Genomic DNA, 21,315 nt, shown 5'->3' on the forward strand with positions numbered 1-21,315 from the left:
CCCCCCCGCAACCTCACAGGGTGGAGCTTGGGGTAGGGGGCTGAGGGAGGGCGAGGGCTTGGGTGCTGGGTGTGGCTCAGGGCCAGGGCTAGATCCTAGGCCCCTGTTGTTGGCAGGAATCATGATGGCTCCACATACAGGCTGGGGCAGTTCTGAAGGCACCAAAAACTGTCCACTTCTAAGAGTTTTAAAAGTGACCAAGTAATGAGCCACACAGACCCTGTCCTTCCCCACGGTGCAGCCCCTCTATGGCAGAAGGGCTGGCAGAAGGGCAAGGTCAGGAGCTTGTGGGGTGACTGCACTGGTCACCAAAATGGCCCTGGTTGGGAGGGCTGCCTCTTTCTGTCAGCTCCGTCTAGGAAGCTGAGGACAGAGCAAGACCAGTCCTGTCCTTGGCCCCTGCTTGTGTGCCCCCCAGCCCCCTGCCCTGGTGGTCTGCTGTCTCTGGGTTGGGGCCCTGTGGGCCTCCAAGCATCACATCCGTGTGGGAAGGCATGTTCAGCTACATGCGGGCCAGGCGGGCCAGACCCAGACTGAGCCCTGCCGCAGGGAGCCCCCAAATATGTGGGGATGAGCTGGGTAAGGAGAGAGCTCTGGGAGGTGAGATAGGAGCCGTCAGGGAGGCCCTCTGCAGAGGTGCCCTGAGCTGAGGCCTGGGTGAGGAGCGCCACCAAGCCCAGAGCAGCCCAACAGAAAGAGGGAGAGAAGGAGGCTGTGGGGCTGTGGCTGGAGGGCAGGGCGAGGACACGCGGCTGGCCTTGTGCCTCCGGCAAGGAGTTTGGTTGACTTTGTGTGGTAGCGAGCTGTTGGGGTGGGTTTTGTATGTGAATTCCATTTACGTTTCTAATAGTAATGTTTTCCCGGGCTCAAAATTCAGAGTGAACTGAGAATTGTGTAAAGAAAAGACACCTGATGAACTTTGCCAGAGACATTTTCCACTTAGCAGGGGACCCCATGTAGACATCAGGGGACATGCTTAGGCCTTAACTTCCCTGTGTCACCCTCCGTTATGAAAGAGACACGGAGGTGGAGGCAGAGCTGCCCTGCTCTTCTTCATGGCTATATGTAGCACCCTGTTTGGAGGTGGGACCAGCTTCTTGTGATGATTACTAGCTTTGCACGTGGGGTATGTCTGTGGACCTCTGGCAGGTTTTTAAGCAGAGTTATGGTGAGATTAGATTTGTGTTTTGTCGGGTCCTGCAGCAGCTAGGTGGAAAGGGATGTGGAAGAGGAAGGCAGAGGCAGAGACGGAGACAGGAGGTGCCATGCTTGCCCAGGCCCAGGCCAGACTGTAGTGCCTGGGACTGAGCTGGTTGTGGGGTCTCACACAGGAAGGGGCCAGCTTTGGGGGCTGGGTAGACATGGGTGCTTAGGAGCAAGGGCTTGAGGGGGGAGTTTGAGGCTCTGCTTCCATGTGGCTCTTGAATGCCACAGGGCATGTGGGTTACTGGAATGTGGGTGGGTGGGGTGGCAGGGCTGGGCTGGTGGGGCCTGTAGAGGGAAGGGAAGGCTGTGGGTGGGCTGGGCAGGGCAGGCACAGTAGGGAAGACCAGTGGGTTGGGGCCTGAGGGCTTAGGGATTGCAGGCAGGCGGGTCCCCTGCACCCCCAGGCTGGTCTAACTGGGCTGGTCTGACCCGTCCTGTCGGTCTACACTGGGCTCCTGCTTGCTCATTGAGGGTGGCCGTGAGGAGTGAGGAGGAGCCACTGTTCCCAGCACTGGGCGGGGAGGCCAGGGCATGAGTGAGCCCTCCCTCTATCTCCCACCCCTTCCCTCCTTCCTGCCTTGCCTTCCTCTCTGCCGGTGTGAGCAGCCTGGCCTGTGCTCGGCAGCCATGGACAGGTACAGCATGGAGGAGCTGATTCAGCTGGGCCAAGGTAGGGCAAGGCAGGGATGGAGCTGCAGGGGGAGAGGAGAGAGGGAGGGACCCAGGCCTTTGCTGGGACTGGGCCCTCCTTGGCAACCTTTGCAGGAGCCCTGGAGGGGCTTCACTATGCAGGTCTGTCTCTGCCTCAGACCCACAGTTCTAGTGCCCTCAGATGCTAGAACCCAGGAATACAGGGATGGGCACGGCCCTGTCATAGTTGCCTCTGTGTGTGGTGTGGGTGTGTGTGGTGTGGGTGGCCTAAAAGCCCAGGTTATATCTAGGCATCTGTGGAGCGGTAGAGGGGCTGCCCACTGCAGCCAGAGGCACTTGTACCTCTGGGAGCTGGTTCTCACCCAGACTCCTTTGAGGCCCCCTACAGCCAGGCGGGGGGAAAGGCCCAAAGCCCCTGCCCACTGCTGGTCAGCTGCTGCTGTGGGTCAGCCAGGACTGGGGATGTTGCAGGCCTGCCTTTGGGGCAGTGGGTGTCCCCCATCTTGTTGGTGGCCCGAGCTAGCCCAATACCTAGCTGCCCAGAGCCAGCCACCGCAGACCAGTTTCCTTCAGAAATGAGCTTCTGAAGCATGGGGCTGCAGGGCCCTGGGCTGTGGGCCCGGCCCCTTTGTGACCCCACCCCATGTGTGGTTTGCTGTGCTTTGCTGCAGGTACAGGGCAGGGACTGCCTGGGCTCACATCTGGGCTCCTCTTGTGGGCTCCTCTCCTTTCTGTTCCTTAGGTCCTCACCTGTGTGATGCTCCACAGGGGTTGCGTAGGATTCCAATACAATGACACCAAGGAAGTGCCACAAAATAAGATATTCCATTGTCAGTCTGCCAGGGCCAGACCTGGGTTCTGACCAGCAGGTCCTGGCTCCTGGGAGGAGAGGGGCAGGACTATGCCCCCCACATCCTGCTTCCCAGATCAGCACAGGCTATGCAGGGCCTGCCTGCTGACATAACCTCCAACCTCAGACCTTCCACAGACCAGGTCTCCTTGGGGTTGTGGGTGGGGCCAGGACAGTGTCCCTCTCTGGCCCAGGAAGAGCCTTTCCCGTCTCAGCCTGCCTGGGACAGCCAAAGAGGCTTGGGGTAGGGAGGCGCAGCCCTGTGCTGTGGGACAGGCACTTGCTCACACTGCCTGGGCCCTGGGTCCAGGCTGCCTGGGTCTCTGGCCAGCAGTGTGACCTTGGGGAGGCTGTCCTGTCACCCTGGGGCCAGGTGTTGTGTTGAGTGACCTGCGCTGGGCCCTCTGGGAGAAAGGACAGCGGCGTCCCTTGGCCTGAGTGGTGTTTCCAAGAGTACTTCCTGGTGTGGGCAGGTCAGAGAGGGTGGCTGCCATTCTCCTCCATGGGACATGAGTCTGAGGCCCTTGTGCCTTGCTCCGTGTGGTTGGAATCACTAATGGGCACCTAGGGGTGTTGGACAGCGCCACCCGGCCAGACCTGGCTCCAGGAGGCCACAGAACCTGGGCACCCTCGCTCTGCACGTCATGTTCTAAGTCTGGACCAGTGACGGGCCCTGCTTGCCCTCCTCAGATATTTATATCCCCCTGGGCCCCTGCCCGCTGCTCCCCTCCCCCACGCACTGCTGCTGACAGCCGCTGCCGCACCCTCCTCCCACCCGCCGCTGCTGCTGCCTGCTCACTGCCTCTACAGGGCCTGTGACCCCCCACACCCCTCGCCCGCTCCCTGTCTGCCCTGTGGGCTCCTGTTGCTGTCCCCAATGAAGATCGTGCCCGGTAGGTGGGGCAGCCCTTGAGAGTCTTGTGAGAGCTGGGCTAAAGAGAGGGGACAAAGGGCTGGGGCAGAGGCTGGAGGCCAGGGCTCTGTCCTTCCGTCCTGCACCTAGTCTGCTTCCCAGGCCCTCACCCACCACTCCTTGGACCCTGTCCGAGGTCCCACATGGGGGCATTTGGATTTGTGAGGCGGACGCATGTCTCTGAGTATGGTGGTGTCAGCTGCAGGCCTGGGGTGGGGGTACTGGGGCACTGGCATTGCCTGGCAGCTGTCCCCAGAGGGCACTCTTGGAGGTAGAATGGGGTGTTTGGGCCCTCCTTCTGGTGGGGACAGCTGGGTGGAGGGGGCTGGGCAGGCAGGCTGATCTGTGCTGAGGCAGCCAGTCTGGGTTGGGGGGGGGTGCTGTGGCTTGGCCATGCATTTTGTAGGCCCCTCCTCCTGGCGGGTGTGGCCATGGGTAGGCAGGGGTTAAGGCTTCAGCTAACCTTGAGCTCACAGCTCTGCGCAGGGACAACTGAGTTGGTCTGAGGTCGGAGCTAGGGTGGGGAGGTGCCTAGCCGGCAGGAGGGAGGAGGCAAGGAGGGCGGTGAGCCCAGTTGGTGCAGCGGCCGGGAGTTGTCCTGGTCCCCAGGCTGCTGCGGCTGAGGGCGGTCCTGCAGGCAGGGCAGGCGCTGGTCTTGTCCCTGGGCGCTCCCCCTTGCGCCTTCTGCACAGGGAGGGGGCTGTCCAGCCTTGGAGCAGCCGGCTCCTGGTGCGTGAAGGGTGGCGCTGGCAGCTGTGGGTGGCGGCTATGGAGCCGTCGGGCAGCCTGTTTCCCTCCCTGGTGGTTGTGGGCCATGTTGTCACCCTGGCTGCTGTGTGGCATTGGTGCAGGGGGCGTCAGCAGGCACAGGACGAGCAAGGTAAGCACTGCTTGCTGCTACCGCCTGAGCCACTGTCACTGGCCACCGCCCCTGCCAGGGAACTGGGGGCGGGACAGAGGGAGGGGCCGCCTCCCTCCCACCCCTCGAGTTTCCCTGCACCCTCCTCTTCCTGTCTCTGAGCTAAACACTCGGAGGCGAGTGTTTGAGAGAGCTGTGTTGGCCCCCTGCCCCTAACTTGCCTCAGAGACCCTGCCTGCTTCCCAGGGCAAGGTGGGGCTCTGCGGCTGTGCTCAGCCTGGAGCTGTACCCGGCAGGTGCATGGAAAAAGAAGCTGGGACTGGGCTCCACTGGGGAGACTGGGCAGTGCAGGAGCTTCCACTCCTGAATGGAGGCCCCTCCCAGCTGCCACAGCAGGGACAGGTGAGCCCAAGTGGCTGTCCTGGGCAGGACTGAGGTGGGCGTTATCTCCCCACCCACAGAGCGTGGTATGGAGCTGCACTGAGGGGAGGCAGGTGCCACGTGCCCTCAGGTAGGGCTAGGACCATACTCGGGGCAGTCAGCCAGGTTGTACTCTGCCCTCCCAGCTCAAAGTCACCAGCTTCTGGGCCATCGCCTGAGGCAGAGGCAGCAGCTGTGCCCTGCACAGGATGGGGTGGAGCTGAAGTGGATGGAGCTTAGGGCAGGGCTGGGGATCGGGCAGTTCTGCGCCTGGGCTTCTGGCCAGAGGGACTGCCCTAATGGGGACACTGGCCACACCTCCAATGGGGACTCGCCTGTTGGAGGGGGGGAAGCTGATCAGGGCTGCCCCCTAACGGGGCTGCTCAGTCTCTGCCTCCTGTGGTAGATCTCTGGACTTGAGATCTGAGTTAGGATGGGGCTAGGCGTGGCCTGGGGGCTCCTGGGCACAGCCAGTGACTCAGCTGCAAGGATGGAACATTCAGTAAAATGCTTGGACTGAGGCCTTCTTCTCCCTCAGATTGTTCTGTTTGGGGCCCAGACACTGTCCTTCCCTCCATCAGCCCACCTCTTTCCCGTCTGCATGTGGGAAGGGGGATCCCCTCTTGGTGCACTCACCGCCCCCACCTGGTGGTACCAGGCTTAGAGGCCTGGACCCTGTTCCTGACTGTTTTACCCACTGCCTGCGCACCATCCCCCACCTTCCTTCTGGTGGCCGCAGCCCCTACCACACTTCCTGCTGGGAGTGGTCCTCCTGCAGACGTCAGTCTAGGGGAGTTTCCCAGTGTGCGTGTCCCACGGGGCTCCCCTCCCAGGGAGCCTGGGGCCCTGACAACCCTGAGGCTGCTTTGTCCTAAGGGCAGCCTCCCACCTGACCCTGGGGCTGAGTGGCTTCTTTCCCAGGGTTGGGGCAGGGCTTCTTGGCCTGAGCTGGGCGGAGCCACCCCGCTAGGGGCAGGTTCTTCTGGTCTGGGCCTCCCTCTCACCGTGGTGAGCGGGGGATGTGGAGAGCAGCCTTGCAGCCTGGGCTAGAAGCAGAGCCACCTTGCTGTCCGTGGGTGACCCCAGGCCACCAGGGGCTCGTGGCTGTGGCAGGCATGTGGGATGTGAGGGGCACCTTTGCCTCACAGAGAGAGGTCCTACTGGAGCGGCCGTGCTGGCTGGATGGGGGCTGCGAGCGGACCCGCAGGGGCTACCTCTACCGGCAGCTGTGCTGCATAGGTGGGTGCGGCCACAAGGGTTGGTGGCACAGGACCGGCTGTAGCCTCACCTGGAAGGGCCTGGTCTCTACTGGGAACTGCTGCCTGGGCTGGGATGAGGGTGGTGCTTGGCCCAGGTGTAGCCCCGCCTCCATCTCCACCGGAAACACCTGGGGAGTGAGGCCCAGTGGTGTCCCCGGCCCACTCGAGAAGGGGTGGGGGAGGGGCAGGGCCAGCTCACCTCCAGCTGTTCCCTGCCAGCCTTGGCTTTGGCCTTGGTCTCCAGCCAGGCGTGGGCGGGAGGGAGGCAGGCGCTGGGCTCCCCGACTTTTGCTGACTTGCAGCTCTCCTTGGCCTGCGGAATTCCCTTCCCTGTCTTGGGCGTTTCCCTGCCATAACCAGATCTTCACTAGCCGTAGGGCTTCCAGCTTTAGTTTCTACATCTGTAAACAAAGCGGGGGAATGCTTCTCCTCAGAGGGCCGTGGGCAGCTTCTGTCATCTAAGGGACGCTGTGCTAGTAGCTGAGGTTCAGCTGCCTGGACTTTACAGGAGTCAGACAGATGTGCAGGAACAGCAGTGCTGGGGGCGGCCAGGGCAGCACAGACAGAGGTGTGGCAGCCTTGGAGGAGGGGGCGTGGCCTGGCTGGGCCAGATGGGGGCTGACCAGCCTGGGAGCTATTGGTTTGAGGGTCTGAATAGGATAGACTGGACTGGATAAGGAGCAGGCAGGTAGGGGTGGGGGTGGGGGTTATCATGAGGGAGGAGGAGCTCAGAGGAAGGAGGCATCAGGGGGAGCTAGGCTTGGGCAGGTGGGGCCCTAGCCCTGCCCAGGGCATCCTTGGATGCCCTAGTAGCAGACTAGGCTTGAAAAGGGGCTTGGTGGGGGCCCACATGCCTCTCCAACCCTAGGCCCAGGCTCCTCCAGATTCTGGCAGTTCTGGAGTTCCCTATGCCCACCACGTCGTTCTCAGGAGCCTGTGGTATGTGCTCCTTAGCAGAATGGCAGCCCCACTCTTGCAAGGTGCCCCCCACCCTACCCTTATCAGCACCCCCTGCACTGCTGGGCCCTCTGTTAGCCTGCATATAACACGGGCCTCTGAAGAGGTAGGCAGGCTTCTACCACTCCAAACCTGGGGAGGGCTGGGTGGGCGTGTGTGGGTGTGAGATGTTCTAGAGCACGCTGGGAACACTGACCAGTGTGGTGTCAGATTTAGGATTGTGGAAGGCCTCAGGAGGGGATAAACTGGAGTCTGGTGGGATTTAGGGGGCTGCTGGGCTGCACAGGGGCAGAGCAAAGGGGGTCTCCCTGAATCTCAGGCCAGGCTCAGGGTCCAGGCTTGGAGAAGGGGTATCTTCAGAGGTGGGGGTGGGTGTAAGACGTTTGGAACTCTGCCCCTAGGCATGGGGGGTAGGGTCTTAACCACCTCTGCTTGGCTTGAGTACCCCCTATTTCATGAGAGTTTGGGCTCCCTTGCCTGGTCACGGAGGGGCAGTAGGAATGGGTGGTGTGAGATTTTCCTGGAACTGAGGCCTGAGGGCACTGTGGGAAGGAGGGGTTTTTCAGCATCTCACAGCTGGATCACATCAAGCCAGATGCACAGACTGGAAAATTCTTGTGGTTTGGGGTGGTGCATTCTTTCCTATGGTGGTCTGGGCAGTCCTAGATGTTGGCTGTAGGCCACGGACCTGAGGGAGCCAGAGGCCCCACCAGGGCAGGCCCATCAGTCACTGGCGCCCTTGGTGCCCTTTGCCTGGGTCTTCCACCTTTACAGCCCTGAGCAGTTGCTATCTGTAAGCCCCACCCAACTGCGAGCAGCCCCCATGTCCTGCCCCAGGTGTGGCTTCCTTTCCAGTGAGTCAAAGTGCCTGGGCCCCCCTCCCTAGCCCTGACTCACTGGCTGGGTCCCCCTCCATCCCCAGCATCACCCCCCCCCATGTGTGGAAGTGTCCCTGCAGCTGGGCGGTCTTGCCTCTGTGAGTCAGTGCTTAGCTATGTGCCCCTGCCCTGAGGTGTGCTGCTTGGTCAGCCTGGGCTTGGGGTGGGCCCTGCAGGCAAGCATTGTTCCAGGGCGTGGCTGGTGGATAGCTGCGAGGGGCTGGCCTGGCATAGGACCCCTCTGGCTGGGAGTGGGCAGAGGAGCTTGGCAGGGATGGGGGCGACACGGTAGGGCGTGGTCCTTAGTGCAAGTCTTTGAGGAGGTGTGGTTTAGAGCAGCCACAGGAAACAGAGGTGTGGCCTTGGAGCCCAGTCCCAGCCAGGCTCTTGGCACCAGCACTGTGTGATGGGGGCTCCTCCACATGATGGGGGGTCCTTCTGGGTGGCTGTGGGGATGGTGTGCATTCCTTTGCAGTCCTGGCACCAGTCTGTGCAATGAAGTACCAGGCTTCCCTGCATCCCCAGGTGCCATCCCCCAGGGCTGTGGTGGGCATGGTGGTTGAGGAAACCCCCGTTTCCTGTTTCTGGCAGGCCGAGGGTGTGGCTGTGGGGGAGGAGCTGCCTTCCTCCTTCCCGCTGGGACACTCCTCTCTGGCAGTCAGGGTGGGGCTGGGGGCGGGACGGCTGCCTGCTGGGGGAGTACTGCTGGCAGGGAGTGTTCACACCGACTCTGAGCTGAGCCGGTTCCGAGGGATCATCCGGTGCAGCCGCAGCCGCCTGAGTGCCACTCAGGGCTGCCTGGCGTTGAGGGCGGAACAGGGCAGCAGAGGGGTGGGGCAGCACCATGTCCCAGTACCAGCTCCGTGTGCCTGAGCCTGAGGGCCTGGGTCGCAAGAGAACCAGCTCGGAGGACAACCTCTACCTGGCTGTGCTCAGGGCCTCCGAGGGCAAGAAAGGTAGCGGGCACTCCCTGCTGTATAGGGCGGGTCTCTCTGTAGCAGCAGCTGCTTCCTGTGGCAGGAAGCCTTGATAGTGGGTGGGGGTGGGGGTCCAGACTCTGAGGTGGGGGGACGCTGGGGGGTCGGCCACTGATGCCCAGTGCAGATCGGGCTGCCCAGCATCCACAAGGCTGTCTAGGGTGTTTGAGCCTTAGCTGTAGGGTCAGGGCAGGCTGAGGGGCTCTCCCCACCCTGGGGAAGACCCACTGGGGAGGACTCAGCTTTCCCTGAACTCCCTGGCTCTGCTGCACCTCCACCTAGGTCGCAGAGGTGGCATGTTGCAGAGCAGGCTGGGACTTGTGCAGTCTGGGCATGGCTCTGGACCCTCCCCTCTCCGAGGGGAGACAGTGGAGGATTGAGCAGCAGGCCTCCCTGTGTCTGAGCCCCCCCATGGACCAGAGCTGGCCAGGCCAGGAACCAGGGTCTCTGCTATCCTGGCAGGGCAGTGGGCTGAGGGGAGGATCTGGTTCTCTGTGGGATCTCAGGGAGGCTTTGGGGGCTTCCTCAGGTGCAATCAGCCAGCCAGGCCTCTGTGTCTGCACGGCCTCTGGGGCTTCTCTGGGCTTCTCCCAGGCCTGGGGTAAACTAGCCTTGTCCCCCACCCAGATGAGCGGGACCGTGTGCAGAAGAAAACCTTCACCAAGTGGGTCAACAAGCACCTCATCAAGGTCAGTGGCATGTGCTCATGAGCCTGTCCTGAGGCAGAGGAGGCTGGGGGTTGGGGAGGAGGGTACTCCCACCTGCCCCATGCTGTCTTCACCCTGTCCTTATGCTCACCTTTCATCTCTGAAACCTGTCATTTCTGTCCTCTCTCCTCCCCATGCTCGTTCCTGTCTCTTTACTCCTCCTCTTCCTTCTCCTGGTCTCTTCTGGCTTCTCCGTAGCACTGGAGGGTAGAGGTAGGTGCTTTCAAGGGGCAGAGGCCGTGCTCTGTGCCCTGAAGGACTCATAACCCCATGTCTGCCCCTCTGGGGTCAGTGCCCAGCTCTGGGCCCTGCTCTCCAGGGCCTGTTGGTGGATGTGGGGATCTGTGGTAAGCCCAGCTCCTGCTGTCCCCACAGGCCCAGAGGCACATCAGTGATCTATATGAAGACCTCCGAGATGGCCACAATCTCATTTCCCTGCTGGAGGTTCTCTCGGGGGACAGCCTGGTGCGTGTGCCCCTGCCTCCTCTACCTGGACTCCCCTGCCTGCCCTCCCTCCTTGGGACCTTCTCCTGCCCACTCTGTGTCCAGCTCAGCCCTTCCTGCCTTCTCCTGGGGAGCAGGCCGGCCTGCCCCATGGTGCCTGCCCATCCAGGGTGTTGGGGCATCGCAGCTGAGGGCTGGCCTGGGAGTGGCCACGACACCCGTGCCTTGGGCCGTTCGGACCCTTGCTGCCCTCTGCCTTGGAGCCCTGACACAGTAACCTCATGCTCTGCTCTGCTTTGGTTTCTCTGCTGCTTGGACTCTGATCCTTGACCTCTGCTCTTTACCCTTTGCCCTGCTCTGGCTGGGCAGCCGAGGGAGCGGGACGTAATCAGGAGCTTGCGCCTGGTGAGTGGTTGTGCCTGCTGGCCACAGCGGCACGTGGGCAACCCGAGACCATGGAGCCCAGCTCACCTGGGCTGGCAAGCTAGTTTAGCTGACCCATGCCTGGCCCTTGGGTGGGCAGATGGCTGTGCGTCAAGTTGCCTGCTGTGCTTCCTAGGGCTGGGCCTGGGACCTACCAGCAGCTGCTATGTCTGCCACCGCCAGGCAGGAGGACCCCCCCTTACTGCCACTGCCCTCCACTCACTGCTTCCTGACCATGTCTCCTCCCTACCACCCTTCCTTCCTTTCCGCAGCCTGGGTTGCTGGACTTCCCAAGCCCCCTGCTGGGCTTGGCTCAGACTCTGGGCTGGTGTCCTCCTTTTCCAAACTGGAGAGGGTGCACCTGGGGTATGGGAGAGGCTGCTGCCCAGGTCGCTGTAGTTGCTTTGGGGGGTACTGAGGGGTGGGGTCCAGGAGCTTCAGCTGCTTTGTGGACACTGACTATGCCAAGCCTCCTCTCACAGCCCCGGGAGAAAGGCAGGATGCGCTTCCACAAGCTACAGAACGTCCAGATTGCCCTGGATTACCTCCGGCACCGCCAGGTAAGGCTGCGCACCCAGGCCCAGGCCCCTCATGCAGCTGGGGGTGCCCCGTGGGCCATGACTTAGAGCTCCTTTGCTCACAGGTGAAGCTGGTAAACATCAGGAATGATGACATTGCTGATGGCAACCCCAAGCTGACCCTCGGCCTGATCTGGACAATTATTCTGCACTTCCAGGTAGAATGGTCACCCATAGGAGTCTCCAGGGTTGCCGTGGGCTCCTGGGCTGGTGGGCTGGCCTGGTGGCACCTGGGTACCTTCCTGCCAGCCCTAGCCCTTAGCTGGCTCTGTGGCCTGAGGGCCTAGGCCTCTCTCTAAGCCTATTCTGTGCCCTCTGGCCCCAGCTGGGTAGGGCCTGGAGCCTCCCTGTGTAGGAATGTGTTCTCTGCTGCCTGCCCTGGGGAAACTTCTGGAGCACTATAGGCTGCACTGGCTGACTCACCCGTTGCCTGTCCCTGCTGCACAGGAAGCCACAAATCTGAGAGCTGGGCAGGCAGAGCCTGGCTGGCACGGTAGCTGAGTCACATGGGCCATGAGGATAACACATAGCAGGGCAGGCAGGCTGCCAGGCCCACGCGCCATTCATAGCCCCCAGGGTCCTACCCTCAGCAAGCAGAGAGGGGCTTTCCTAGGCCTTGGGGTTCTGGGCCAGTATTGGGGGTCTGTCCCTGCTTTTCTTGTGCCCACCTCTGTGCCAGCCTCTGGAGGGTACAGAGTGCTCCCCAGGCCTCCTCAGTCAAGGTGGTGGCAGTGGGGGCTGGGCTCTGACTGACTTAGTGGCCAGTGGCTGGCTGGAGTGGCCTGGGCTTGTGGCCCTGGCGTGTAGCTGGTCCTAGTGGCTCCCCAAGGGGAGGGCCCTGGGAACATTGCGCAGCCCAGCTAGGTGCTGAGCCACCCGCCCTCATGTAAGTGGTCACGGGCATTGGGCAGGCCAGGCAGCTGGGCTGAACTACTCCCTTCTGCCCACTGCATGGGGCAGATCTCGGACATCCAGGTGAGCGGGCAGTCGGAGGACATGACAGCCAAAGAGAAGTTGCTGCTGTGGTCACAGCGCATGGTGGAGGGCTACCAAGGCCTGCGCTGCGACAACTTCACTTCTAGCTGGCGAGACGGCCGCCTCTTCAATGCCATCATCCACCGGCATAAGTATGTGGTGCTGGGGAGTGAAGGGCTGTGGGCCAGGAGCACCCCCAGGGCACCTCAGCTGGGCAACTTCAGACAAGTCAGGGCGGGGAGGGTGAGTGCCAGCCATCCCTGGGTGGTGCAGGCCAGCAGGGCCTAGCCCTACTCTGGCGCCCAACCCACCTCTTCCTGGGCCCTTCAAAAGCACCGCTGCTTCCTCAAGGCCTTGGGCCACTGGTTCTCACAGCCATGAGCATCTGCCCCATTTGGACAGCTCAGAAGGGGCCTGGCTGGCCAGTGCCCTGCACTCAGTGCACTCTGCCTGTGCCCATGCCTACCACAGGCCCATGCTTATCGATATGAACAAGGTGTACCGTCAGAGCAACCTCGAGAACCTGGATCAGGCCTTCTCTGTGGCAGAGCGGGACCTGGGAGTGACTCGGCTCCTGGACCCAGAAGGTGCGTGCCACTGGCTCCTCCCTATCCCTCTCCCCTCCACCAGACAAAGCCTCCTCTGACGCCCCATTCCCCCACAGATGTGGATGTGCCTCAGCCCGATGAGAAGTCCATCATCACCTATGTCTCATCCCTGTATGACGCCATGCCCCGCGTGCCAGATGCACAGGATGGGGTGAGGGCCAATGTGAGTGGTGGGCCTGGGGGGCAGGTGGGCCTCGTGTCTTGATGACCCCTAACAGGCCCTAATGGCCACATTCTCATGTGCTTACAGGAGCTGCAGCTTCGCTGGCAGGAGTACAGGGAACTGGTTCTGCTGCTGCTGCAGTGGATCCGGCATCACACAGCTGCCTTTGAGGAGCACAAGTTCCCTTCCAGCTTTGAGGAGATTGAGGTGGGTCTGCCACTCGGGCAGGGGTCCTGGGCCTGCTTTAGGGGCCAGGCATGGTGCTGACACTTCTGTGCTCACAGATCTTATGGTGCCAGTTCTTGAAGTTTAAGGAGACAGAGCTTCCAGCCAAGGAAGCAGACAAGAACCGGTCTAAGGGCATCTACCAGTCCCTGGAGGTAAGGGGGTATCCCTTAGGGAGGTGAGGGGGTATACTGGGAGGCTCCTCTGGAGCTCGACTTGGCCTCACCTTTTGAGCCTCTGGGACCAGGGCTGTCTCAGGTCTAGTGGGCTGGGGGCCTGAGGGCCCAGCACACCCACCACCACCCTCTGCTGTCTCAAGCCTGAGCTTGGCCCTGCCCACAGGTCGCTGTGCAAGCAGGCCAGCTGAAGGTGCCCCCTGGCTACCACCCACTGGACGTGGAGAAGGAGTGGGGCAAGCTGCATGTGGCCATCCTAGAGCGGGAGAAGCAGCTCCGGAGCGAGTTTGAGAGGTTGGCGGGGGTGGGGAAGGCCCCGTGGGTGGGGCCCTGTGGTAGCAGGGAAGCCACCCGAGGGTGAGTCACTGCCTGGGGAGGAAACCCCCCCCAGGCCATGGAACTGAGCTGCTGCTAACCAGAGGGCCAGTGGGTGGGGGAGGCTGGAGCCGAGGGGAGCTGTACTCTGTGGCCAGGGAGGCTGGAGCAGGAGTGGGTCTGCACTCTGGCCAAGGAGGGTGGCAGCTGACCCGCCTTACAAGTGGGTCCCTGGGTGCCTTGGGCTGCAGGCTGGAGTGTCTTCAGCGCATAGTGAGCAAGTTGCAGATGGAGGCTGGACTGTGTGAGGAACAGCTGAACCAGGCCGACGCCCTGCTACAGTCGGTGAGGAGGAGGGGAAGGGCAGGACTGGGCAAGAGGGAGGCTGGAGCCCTAGCCTGCCCCGCCCTGCAGCCAGTGAGCCAGGCTTGGGGCTGGCCAGGCAGGGGCGGGCTTTGGGGTAGAGAAGCCTGAACTCCTCCCTCCTGGTGTGCAGCCAGCTTTCACCGCAGGCTTTAGACAGAGTTAGCTTCTGGGCACCAAGCAGTCCCCTCCCATACAGTGGCTTGGTGTTAGGGAGGGGTTGGTGGGGAAGGACCCAGACCTTCTGCTGGCTGAGTGCCCATGGGGCCCAGCATGCACGGGGCTTTGTGGCCTGGACAGGAGCTTGTTTGGGGAGGAGGAGGGAAGTCACGGACAAGGCCACACGACATCTTAATCCTTGGACCTAGCAGAATTCCTGTGGACCTGCTCCCAATCCTACAGAGAGCTAGAGGGTAGATTTAGCCAGAAGTGCATGTCAGGAAGATGTGTGGGGTCAGTAAGGAGGGCAGGACAAGGATGGGGATTGTGGACAGCAATCCAGCTGAGGCTTAGGACTCAGGCTGGGAAGGTGGGTGAGGGCAGTTACGTTAGCCAAAGCCCCTGTGGGGTCAGGAGGTGGGTCGGCTGGGCTCTGCGTCACAGTTGACCACCTTGCAGGATGTCCGGCTACTGGCGGCTGGCAAAGTGCCACAGCGTGCGGGGGAGGTGGAACGGGACCTAGACAAGGCAGATGGCATGATCCGGCTGCTATTCAACGATGTGCAGACCCTCAAGGATGGACGGCACCCACAGGGCGAGCAGATGTACCGCAGGTGGGGCCCACCCTCACCCATCCCTGGGTGCCCTGGGTATGGGCAGCCTGAGGCCTGGCTGACCCCCTCCCTGATTCTGCTGCCCTAGGGTGTACCGCCTGCATGAACGCCTGGTGGCCATCCGCACTGAGTACAACCTCCGGCTGAAGGCAGGCGTGGCTACTCCTGTGACCCAGGTCACCCAGGTGACGCTGCAGAGTGTGCAGAGGCGCCCTGAACTCGAGGATTCCACCCTGCGCTACCTACAGGACTTGCTGGCCTGGGTGGAGGAGAACCAGCGACGGGTGGATGGTGCTGAGTGGGGTGTGGACCTGCCCAGTGTGGAGGCACAGCTGGGTGGCCACCGTGGCCTGCATCAGTCCATCGAGGAATTCCGGGCCAAGATCGAGCGGGCGAGGAGTGATGAGGTGAGTGGCGCCCAAGGAGTGGGCAATGGGTAGGGGGCCAGGCCCCCGCCACTGTAGGCCTCAGCCCTCTTGTTTCTTGCAGGGCCAGCTTTCCCCCGCCACCCGGGGTGCCTACCGTGACTGCCTGGGCCGGCTGGACCTGCAGTATGCTAAGCTGTTGGTGAGTTGGGGAGCAAGGCAAGGGCTGGGGGAGGCGGGCAGGCTGTAGCCTGCTGACGCGCACCTGCCTGCCCACAGAACTCCTCCAAGGCCCGCCTCAGGTGCCTGGAGAGCCTGCACAACTTTGTGGTGGCAGCCACCAAGGAGCTGATGTGGCTAAACGAGAAGGAGGAGGAGGAGGTGGGCTTCGATTGGAGTGAGCGCAATGCCAACATGGCTGCCAAGAAGGAGAGCTACTCGGTGAGGCAGGCAGTGGCCTTCTAGAACTCTCCTGTGACCACCCCGCCTGTGCCGTGGTTATCCCCCAAGGGTGGGAGCACCTTGGGTGGTGGGCAGTCAGGTCCAGCTCCAGGCTGCACAGACACCAATAGGGGACTCGAGTCAAGTTTGCTGGGAGACTAGCAGACCCCAGCATAGCCCGACAACGTCCCTAAGACCCTCTGCCCTTGTGCCAGGCCCTGATGCGTGAGCTGGAGCTGAAGGAAAAGAAAATCAAGGAGCTCCAGAATACCGGCGACCGGCTGCTGCGGGAGGACCACCCTGCTCGGCCCACAGTAGAGGTGGGGAAGGGTTGTGGGGACCAGCCTGGGCCCCAGGGGTGGGATGGGGCCTAACAAGGACCACGCTGCCTTGTAGTCCTTCCAGGCTGCCCTGCAGACCCAGTGGAGCTGGATGCTACAGCTGTGCTGCTGCATTGAGGCGCACCTGAAGGAGAACACTGCCTACTTCCAGGTGAGAGCAGAAACACCCCCCCCCCACGCAGCTCAGCTGTGGCCTTGCAGGAACCCCTGGACCACCATGCCAGATGCGTGGCCCCTGACCAATAGCTTCCTGTCTGTCCAGATGCTGCCAGCTTCTTCCTGAACTCTGTCCCATTGGGCTTGGAGCTCTCCCTAAGCCTCCCAGGGGCTTCATTGTCCCTTGCCTCAGGCCTCACCCCTTAGGCCTACACTGGGGCAGCTCTAGCTTGGGGCTTCTGGCTCAGGCAGCCTGGCATGACCCCCTTCCACCACCCTAGTTCTTCTCAGATGTGCGGGAGGCTGAGGAGCAGTTGCAGAAGCTTCAGGAGATGCTACGCAGGAAGTACAGCTGCGACCGCTCCATCACCGTTACCCGGCTCGAGGACCTGCTGCAGGATGCCCAGGTGAGGCAGACTTGGGGCAAGAGTGCAGGGAGAGATGCTGGCCTAGGGTTTGGGCTGCATGGTCCTCTGGGAGTGAGAGTAGCTAGAGGAGCCAGCAGGGGTTGGGGATGCATGATGGGGGGCATAGAGGCCACTGAGGGTAGGGGAGACAGGTATGGGTATACAGGGAGCTGGCTGGCCATAGCCAGTATGAGTCCCTCACCCCTGGAGCCCACAGAGCAAACAGAGGCCTGAAGTCAGCTGCCATCACCAGCACTTTTATCGTAGATGAGTGCATTGGCTTTCTGGCCTGCAGCAAGTACAGTCTGAGGGCTGTGAAGAGACGAGGGGTGGCTGGGCACCCGGGAGAGCAGAGCATGCTGGGTGGGGGATGATGGAGGGAAGAAGGGATGGGACACTGGATAAGTTCCTGTGGTTGGCAGGGGCTGGGAGAGGACAGGAGAGATATAGACACTCCAGGGTGGACTCTGACCCACAGTGGGCAGTCCTTGATGGGGTTTGCCCCACCCAGAGGGGTTAGATGGGGAAGCAGGTGACCTGCTGCCTGAGGGAAGGTGGGAGGGGAGAGGACACTGTAGGGGCTGGCATGTAGCCAGGCTGTACTCCCGGTCCTGGAGGACATAGTGAGTGGTCTGGGGGCACAGGAGGGCACCCAGTCCTGGTCAGGAGGGAAAAGAGTGGGTGAAGTCTGCTGGGGCCTCAGCCAGAAGTCTGGCTCAGAAGTCTCAGCTACACCTGCTGTCTCCAGTTGCCCCCCGACCCCAGAGTACCAGGAAGTCCCCATAGACTTGTCCTGGGGGTGCTGGGCATGTCTGTGCATCACTATGGCAAGCCTATGGGTCTTTGTGGCTGTCACCCAGATGTGCCTTGTGTCTGGCATGTGAGCTGTGTCTACCTGAGCTGCCCTTCCCCCACAGGATGAGAAGGAGCAGGTGAACGAGTACAAGGGCCACCTCGCTGGCCTGGCCAGGCGAGCCAAGGCCATTGTGCAGCTGAAGCCCCGCAATCCAGCATACCCTGTGCGGGGCCACGTGCCCCTGCTGGCCGTGTGTGACTACAAGCAAGTGGAGGTGAGGGCTAGGCCAGGGGTCACATGGGAGGGGCAGGGCCAGGCAGGGCACAGGTGTGGCTGCATTGTTACTGATTCTGATTTTCTCAGGTGACCATGCACAAAGGTGATGAATGCCAGCTGGTGGGCCCTGCACAGCCGTCCCACTGGAAGGTGCTCAGCAGCTCTGGCAGTGAGGCTGCTGTGCCCTCTGTGTGCTTCCTCGTGCCACCCCCCAACCAGGAGGCCCAGGAGGCTATCACCAGGTGGGTGGCCCAGGGTCCAGCAGTTGGAGGGGTGGGCAGCAGGTAGGCCCCAGACACCCTGACTGTGTCCTGACCTGCCAGGCTGGAGGCCCAGCACCAGGCCTTGGTTGCATTGTGGCACCAGCTGCACGTGGACATGCGGAGCCTTCTGGCATGGCAGAACCTCAGCCGAGATGTGCAGCTCATCCGCTCCTGGTCCCTGGTCACGGTACGATTGCCCACTAGCCATGGGCTCTCTGGATGGGAGGAGGGGACCAGCCTGCCTTGCCTTGTGCTCAGCCCTATGTCCTGTTCCCAGTTCCGCACGCTGAAGCCAGAAGAGCAGCGCCAAGCCCTGCGCAGCCTGGAGCTGCACTACCAGGCCTTCCTGCGGGACAGCCAGGACGCTGGTGGCTTTGGGCCTGAGGACCGGCTGATAGCTGAGCGCGAGTATGGCTCCTGCAGCCGCCACTACCAGCAGCTGCTGCAGAGCCTGGAGCAGGGTATGGGGCGAGCAGGGCCTAGGAGTGTGGTTGGCTAGCAACAGGCTGGGCACCTGAGTGACCGGGATGTGCCCCCAGGTGAGCAGGAGGAGTCTCGCTGTCAGCGCTGCATCTCAGAGCTCAAGGACATCCGGCTGCAGCTGGAGGCCTGGGAGACTCGCACTGTGCACCGCCTGCGGTTGCCACTAGATAAAGAGCCAGCGCGGGAGTGTGCCCAGCGCATCGCGGAGCAGCAGGCAGGCGCCTCCCCTCCCTGTCTTGGTCCCTCCCCAGCCTCACCTCCCTCCCAGGGCCTTCAAAGGGTGCTGGGGGTCAGCATGGCTCTGCTCGGTCTCTCTGCAGAAAGCACAGGCTGAGGTGGAGGGGCTGGGCAAGGGAGTTGCCCGGCTCTCCTCTGAGGCCGAGAAGGTCCTGGCCCTGCCTGAGCCATCGCCGGCTGCCCCCAGTCTGCGCTCAGAGCTGGAGCTGACACTCGGCAAGCTGGAGCAGGTGCGCAGCCTGTCTGCCATCTACCTGGAGAAGTGAGTGCACTTGTCTGTGAGGGGCTGGTCGTGCTGTGGTGATGGCTGGGACCACAAGAGCATTCTGAGCAGAGAAAGGAGGGGCATGAGGAGATAAGGGCCGCTGGGTTAAGGGATCTAGCCAGGAAATGGCTGTGGAGGTGGCAAGAAGAATTCAAGTCCTGAGGTGTTTCAGAGAAAATACCCTTGGGACTTGCTGATGATTGGATGGGCCTTGAGGGAGGAGGAGGAGGAGGGGCAGGAGCTGTTTACTGAAGTCAGGGGCTGAGGGAGCCAGGACCTGGAAGAACCCAACCTATGGGAAGTCGGGGCAGCCAGTCCAGGTGGGAGACAAGGGGTTCAAGTGGTGGACAGAAAAGGGTGCTAATGAGGAGAGAACCAAGGAGGTGCCACCCCAGCTCCAGCATTGGGAGGTCAGGAGGAGGAGGGTGGTTGAGGTAGCCCAGGCCAGAGAGGTTCTGAGGAGAGAGGGATTGGCCTGAAGGCAGGGGTGGCCTCAAGAGAGGGGTTTCCTTGGCCAGGTGTGGTGGCTCACACCTATAATCCTAGCACTCTGGGAGGCCGAGGTGGGCGGATTGCTCCAGATCAGGAGTTCGAAACCAGCCTGAGCAATAACGAGACCCCGTTTCTACTATAAATAGAAAGAAATTAATTGGCCAACTACTACATATAGAAAAAATTAACCGGGCATGGTGGCGCACGCCTGTAGTCCCAGCTACTCGGGAGGCTGAGGCAGCAGGATTGTTTGAGCCCAGGAGTTTGAGGTTGCTGTGAGCTAGGCTGACGCCACGGCACTCACTCTAGCCTGGGCAACAGAGTGAGACTTTGTCTCAAACAAACAAAAAAAAGGGAGGGGGGCTTCCTGTGGAAAGTGGGTGAGGAGACCTGCAAGGAGTAGGTGGGAAATAGTAGGTGAGATGCTGGAGGGTGGGGGTAAGAGGCCCGCAGTGCCAAGGTCTGTGTGGGCACCACCCCTAGCATCTTCCCCTGCCCCCAGAGCCCCCACCAGGCCTGTCCTCCTGCCCGCCAGTGCCCAGCCACAGGGCCTCTTCCCTTTCTTTGCTGCTTATTTTAGCAAATTTTAATTCAGAGGCATAAAAAATACCTTCACATGGATCCACTTTCAGTAAAGTAGTCAGAAATCTCCCTCTATTCTGTCTCTCATCTGTCCCATTCCTGACTTACCCCTCAGGGGCTTCTGGCATATATTTCATATATTATAAGAAATGTATTATTTCTTAAGCTCCTGTATTGCAAACAGTATGTCCACCCTTCACTCACAAATACTAATGTTTGAGAGAAATGTCGCTGTCTGGTATAGGCTGCCATTCTCTTGGGTGCCCCTCACCCAGTCTTGGGCTGGAAGGCTGATTGCTATACCCCCAGGCCCTGTGGGCGTCAGGATGCTTTGGGCATGCAGCCCGTGGGCTCCACCTGCCTCAGGGCCTTGGAGTCTGCTGTTCCCAGCCATGTGACTTCCCTCCAGGTCTTCCAACTGGAGCTTAAGTGCCCCTATGTCCTGGAGGCTCCCCACCACCTTCTTTCCAGGTGTCTGTTTTTCTCCCTGAAGCCTATAAACACAGGGGTCAGCTGACCTCCAGGGCTTTGGCTTGTCAGGTCTGGGCTGGGCAGGCAGCACTCACCAGGCACCTAGGCTTTGGTTCTATCACCTTGGGCCTGGCTCTGATATGCGCTCTCTTCCAGGCTCAAGACCATCAGCCTGGTGATCCGCAGCACACAGGGGGCAGAGGAGGTGCTCAGAGCCCATGAGGGACAGCTCAAGGAGGCCCAGGCTGTGCCTGCCACTGCTGCAGAGCTTGAGGCCACCAAGGCTGCGCTGAAGGTACTATTGCGGGACTGGCACCTTGCTAGGGATGGAGGGATAGCGGGACCCAGCTAAAACAGCACCCTCCTCTCCTGTGTCCAACAGAAGCTACGGGCCCAGGCGGAGGCGCAGCAGCCTGTGTTTGATGCTGTGCGGGACGAGCTGCGGGGGGCACAGGAGGTGGGTGAGCGGCTACAGCAGCAACACAGTGAGCGGGATGTGGAGGTAGAGCGCTGGCGGGAGCGGGTCACCCAGCTCCTGGAGCGCTGGCAGGCTGTGCTGGCTCAGATCGACGTGCGGCAGCGTGAACTTGAGCAGCTGGGCCGTCAGCTGCGTTACTACCGTGAGAGCGCGGACCCGCTGGGTGCCTGGCTACAGGATGCCCGTCAGCGGCAGGAGCAGATCCAGGCCATGCCACTGGCCGACAGCCGGGCTGTGCGGGAGCAGCTGCGGCAAGAGAAGGTAGGCCAGGGTCAGTGGGGTCTGGGGCAGTAGGGCACACCCTGTGGCCACTGTGCTGACCACCCTACCCCCCAGGCCCTGCTAGAGGAGATCGAGCGACACAGTGAGAAGGTCGAGGAGTGCCAGAGGTTTGCAAAACAATACATCAACGCCATCAAGGTGAGCCTCCAGCCTCCTGCTGTGCTGGCCAAGCCCCATTTCCAGGGACACTTGCCTGGTCAGTGGGTGTAGAACTCTGCAGTGCCCCCTGAGCCTGGGCCATGCTGGGGAAAGCCTGTGGG

At 61.6% G+C, this 21,315-nt stretch overlaps 1 protein-coding gene across 28 annotated transcripts in view; it reads left to right on the top strand.

The window, feature by feature from the left end:
• PLEC (plectin) overlaps positions 1-21,315 on the top strand; it is a 60,322-nt gene that overhangs the window by 26,795 nt on the left and 12,212 nt on the right. For 6 of the 28 annotated variants that reach the window (XM_012760043.3, XM_012760042.3, XM_076004935.1 and 3 more), the window contains 29 exons: positions 9,598-9,659; positions 9,876-9,890; positions 10,053-10,142; positions 10,491-10,526; positions 11,027-11,104; positions 11,188-11,280; positions 12,083-12,249; positions 12,569-12,684; positions 12,762-12,868; positions 12,956-13,075; positions 13,153-13,248; positions 13,436-13,563; positions 13,836-13,929; positions 14,566-14,720; positions 14,809-15,127; positions 15,210-15,287; positions 15,365-15,526; positions 15,742-15,846; positions 15,923-16,018; positions 16,305-16,430; positions 17,348-17,500; positions 17,590-17,744; positions 17,826-17,952; positions 18,043-18,226; positions 18,305-18,462; positions 18,569-18,747; positions 20,452-20,590; positions 20,678-21,034; positions 21,110-21,193. In XM_012760043.3, the coding sequence (XP_012615497.1) occupies positions 9,598-9,659; positions 9,876-9,890; positions 10,053-10,142; positions 10,491-10,526; positions 11,027-11,104; positions 11,188-11,280; positions 12,083-12,249; positions 12,569-12,684; positions 12,762-12,868; positions 12,956-13,075; positions 13,153-13,248; positions 13,436-13,563; positions 13,836-13,929; positions 14,566-14,720; positions 14,809-15,127; positions 15,210-15,287; positions 15,365-15,526; positions 15,742-15,846; positions 15,923-16,018; positions 16,305-16,430; positions 17,348-17,500; positions 17,590-17,744; positions 17,826-17,952; positions 18,043-18,226; positions 18,305-18,462; positions 18,569-18,747; positions 20,452-20,590; positions 20,678-21,034; positions 21,110-21,193 (3,779 nt within the window). Of the gene's footprint in view, positions 1-3,453; positions 3,601-4,107; positions 4,501-5,815; positions 6,139-8,689; positions 8,950-9,597; positions 9,660-9,875; positions 9,891-10,052; positions 10,143-10,490; positions 10,527-11,026; positions 11,105-11,187; positions 11,281-12,082; positions 12,250-12,568; positions 12,685-12,761; positions 12,869-12,955; positions 13,076-13,152; positions 13,249-13,435; positions 13,564-13,835; positions 13,930-14,565; positions 14,721-14,808; positions 15,128-15,209; positions 15,288-15,364; positions 15,527-15,741; positions 15,847-15,922; positions 16,019-16,304; positions 16,431-17,347; positions 17,501-17,589; positions 17,745-17,825; positions 17,953-18,042; positions 18,227-18,304; positions 18,463-18,568; positions 18,748-20,451; positions 20,591-20,677; positions 21,035-21,109; positions 21,194-21,315 lie in introns of those variants that run through there. The other 22 variants (XM_076004936.1, XM_012760054.3, XM_012760060.3 and 19 more) reach the window with 16 other exon arrangements.

Source organism: Microcebus murinus, chromosome 7 (assembly GCF_040939455.1).
Source record: "Microcebus murinus isolate Inina chromosome 7, M.murinus_Inina_mat1.0, whole genome shotgun sequence".
In the NCBI taxonomy this organism is placed as follows: domain Eukaryota; kingdom Metazoa; phylum Chordata; class Mammalia; order Primates; family Cheirogaleidae; genus Microcebus; species Microcebus murinus.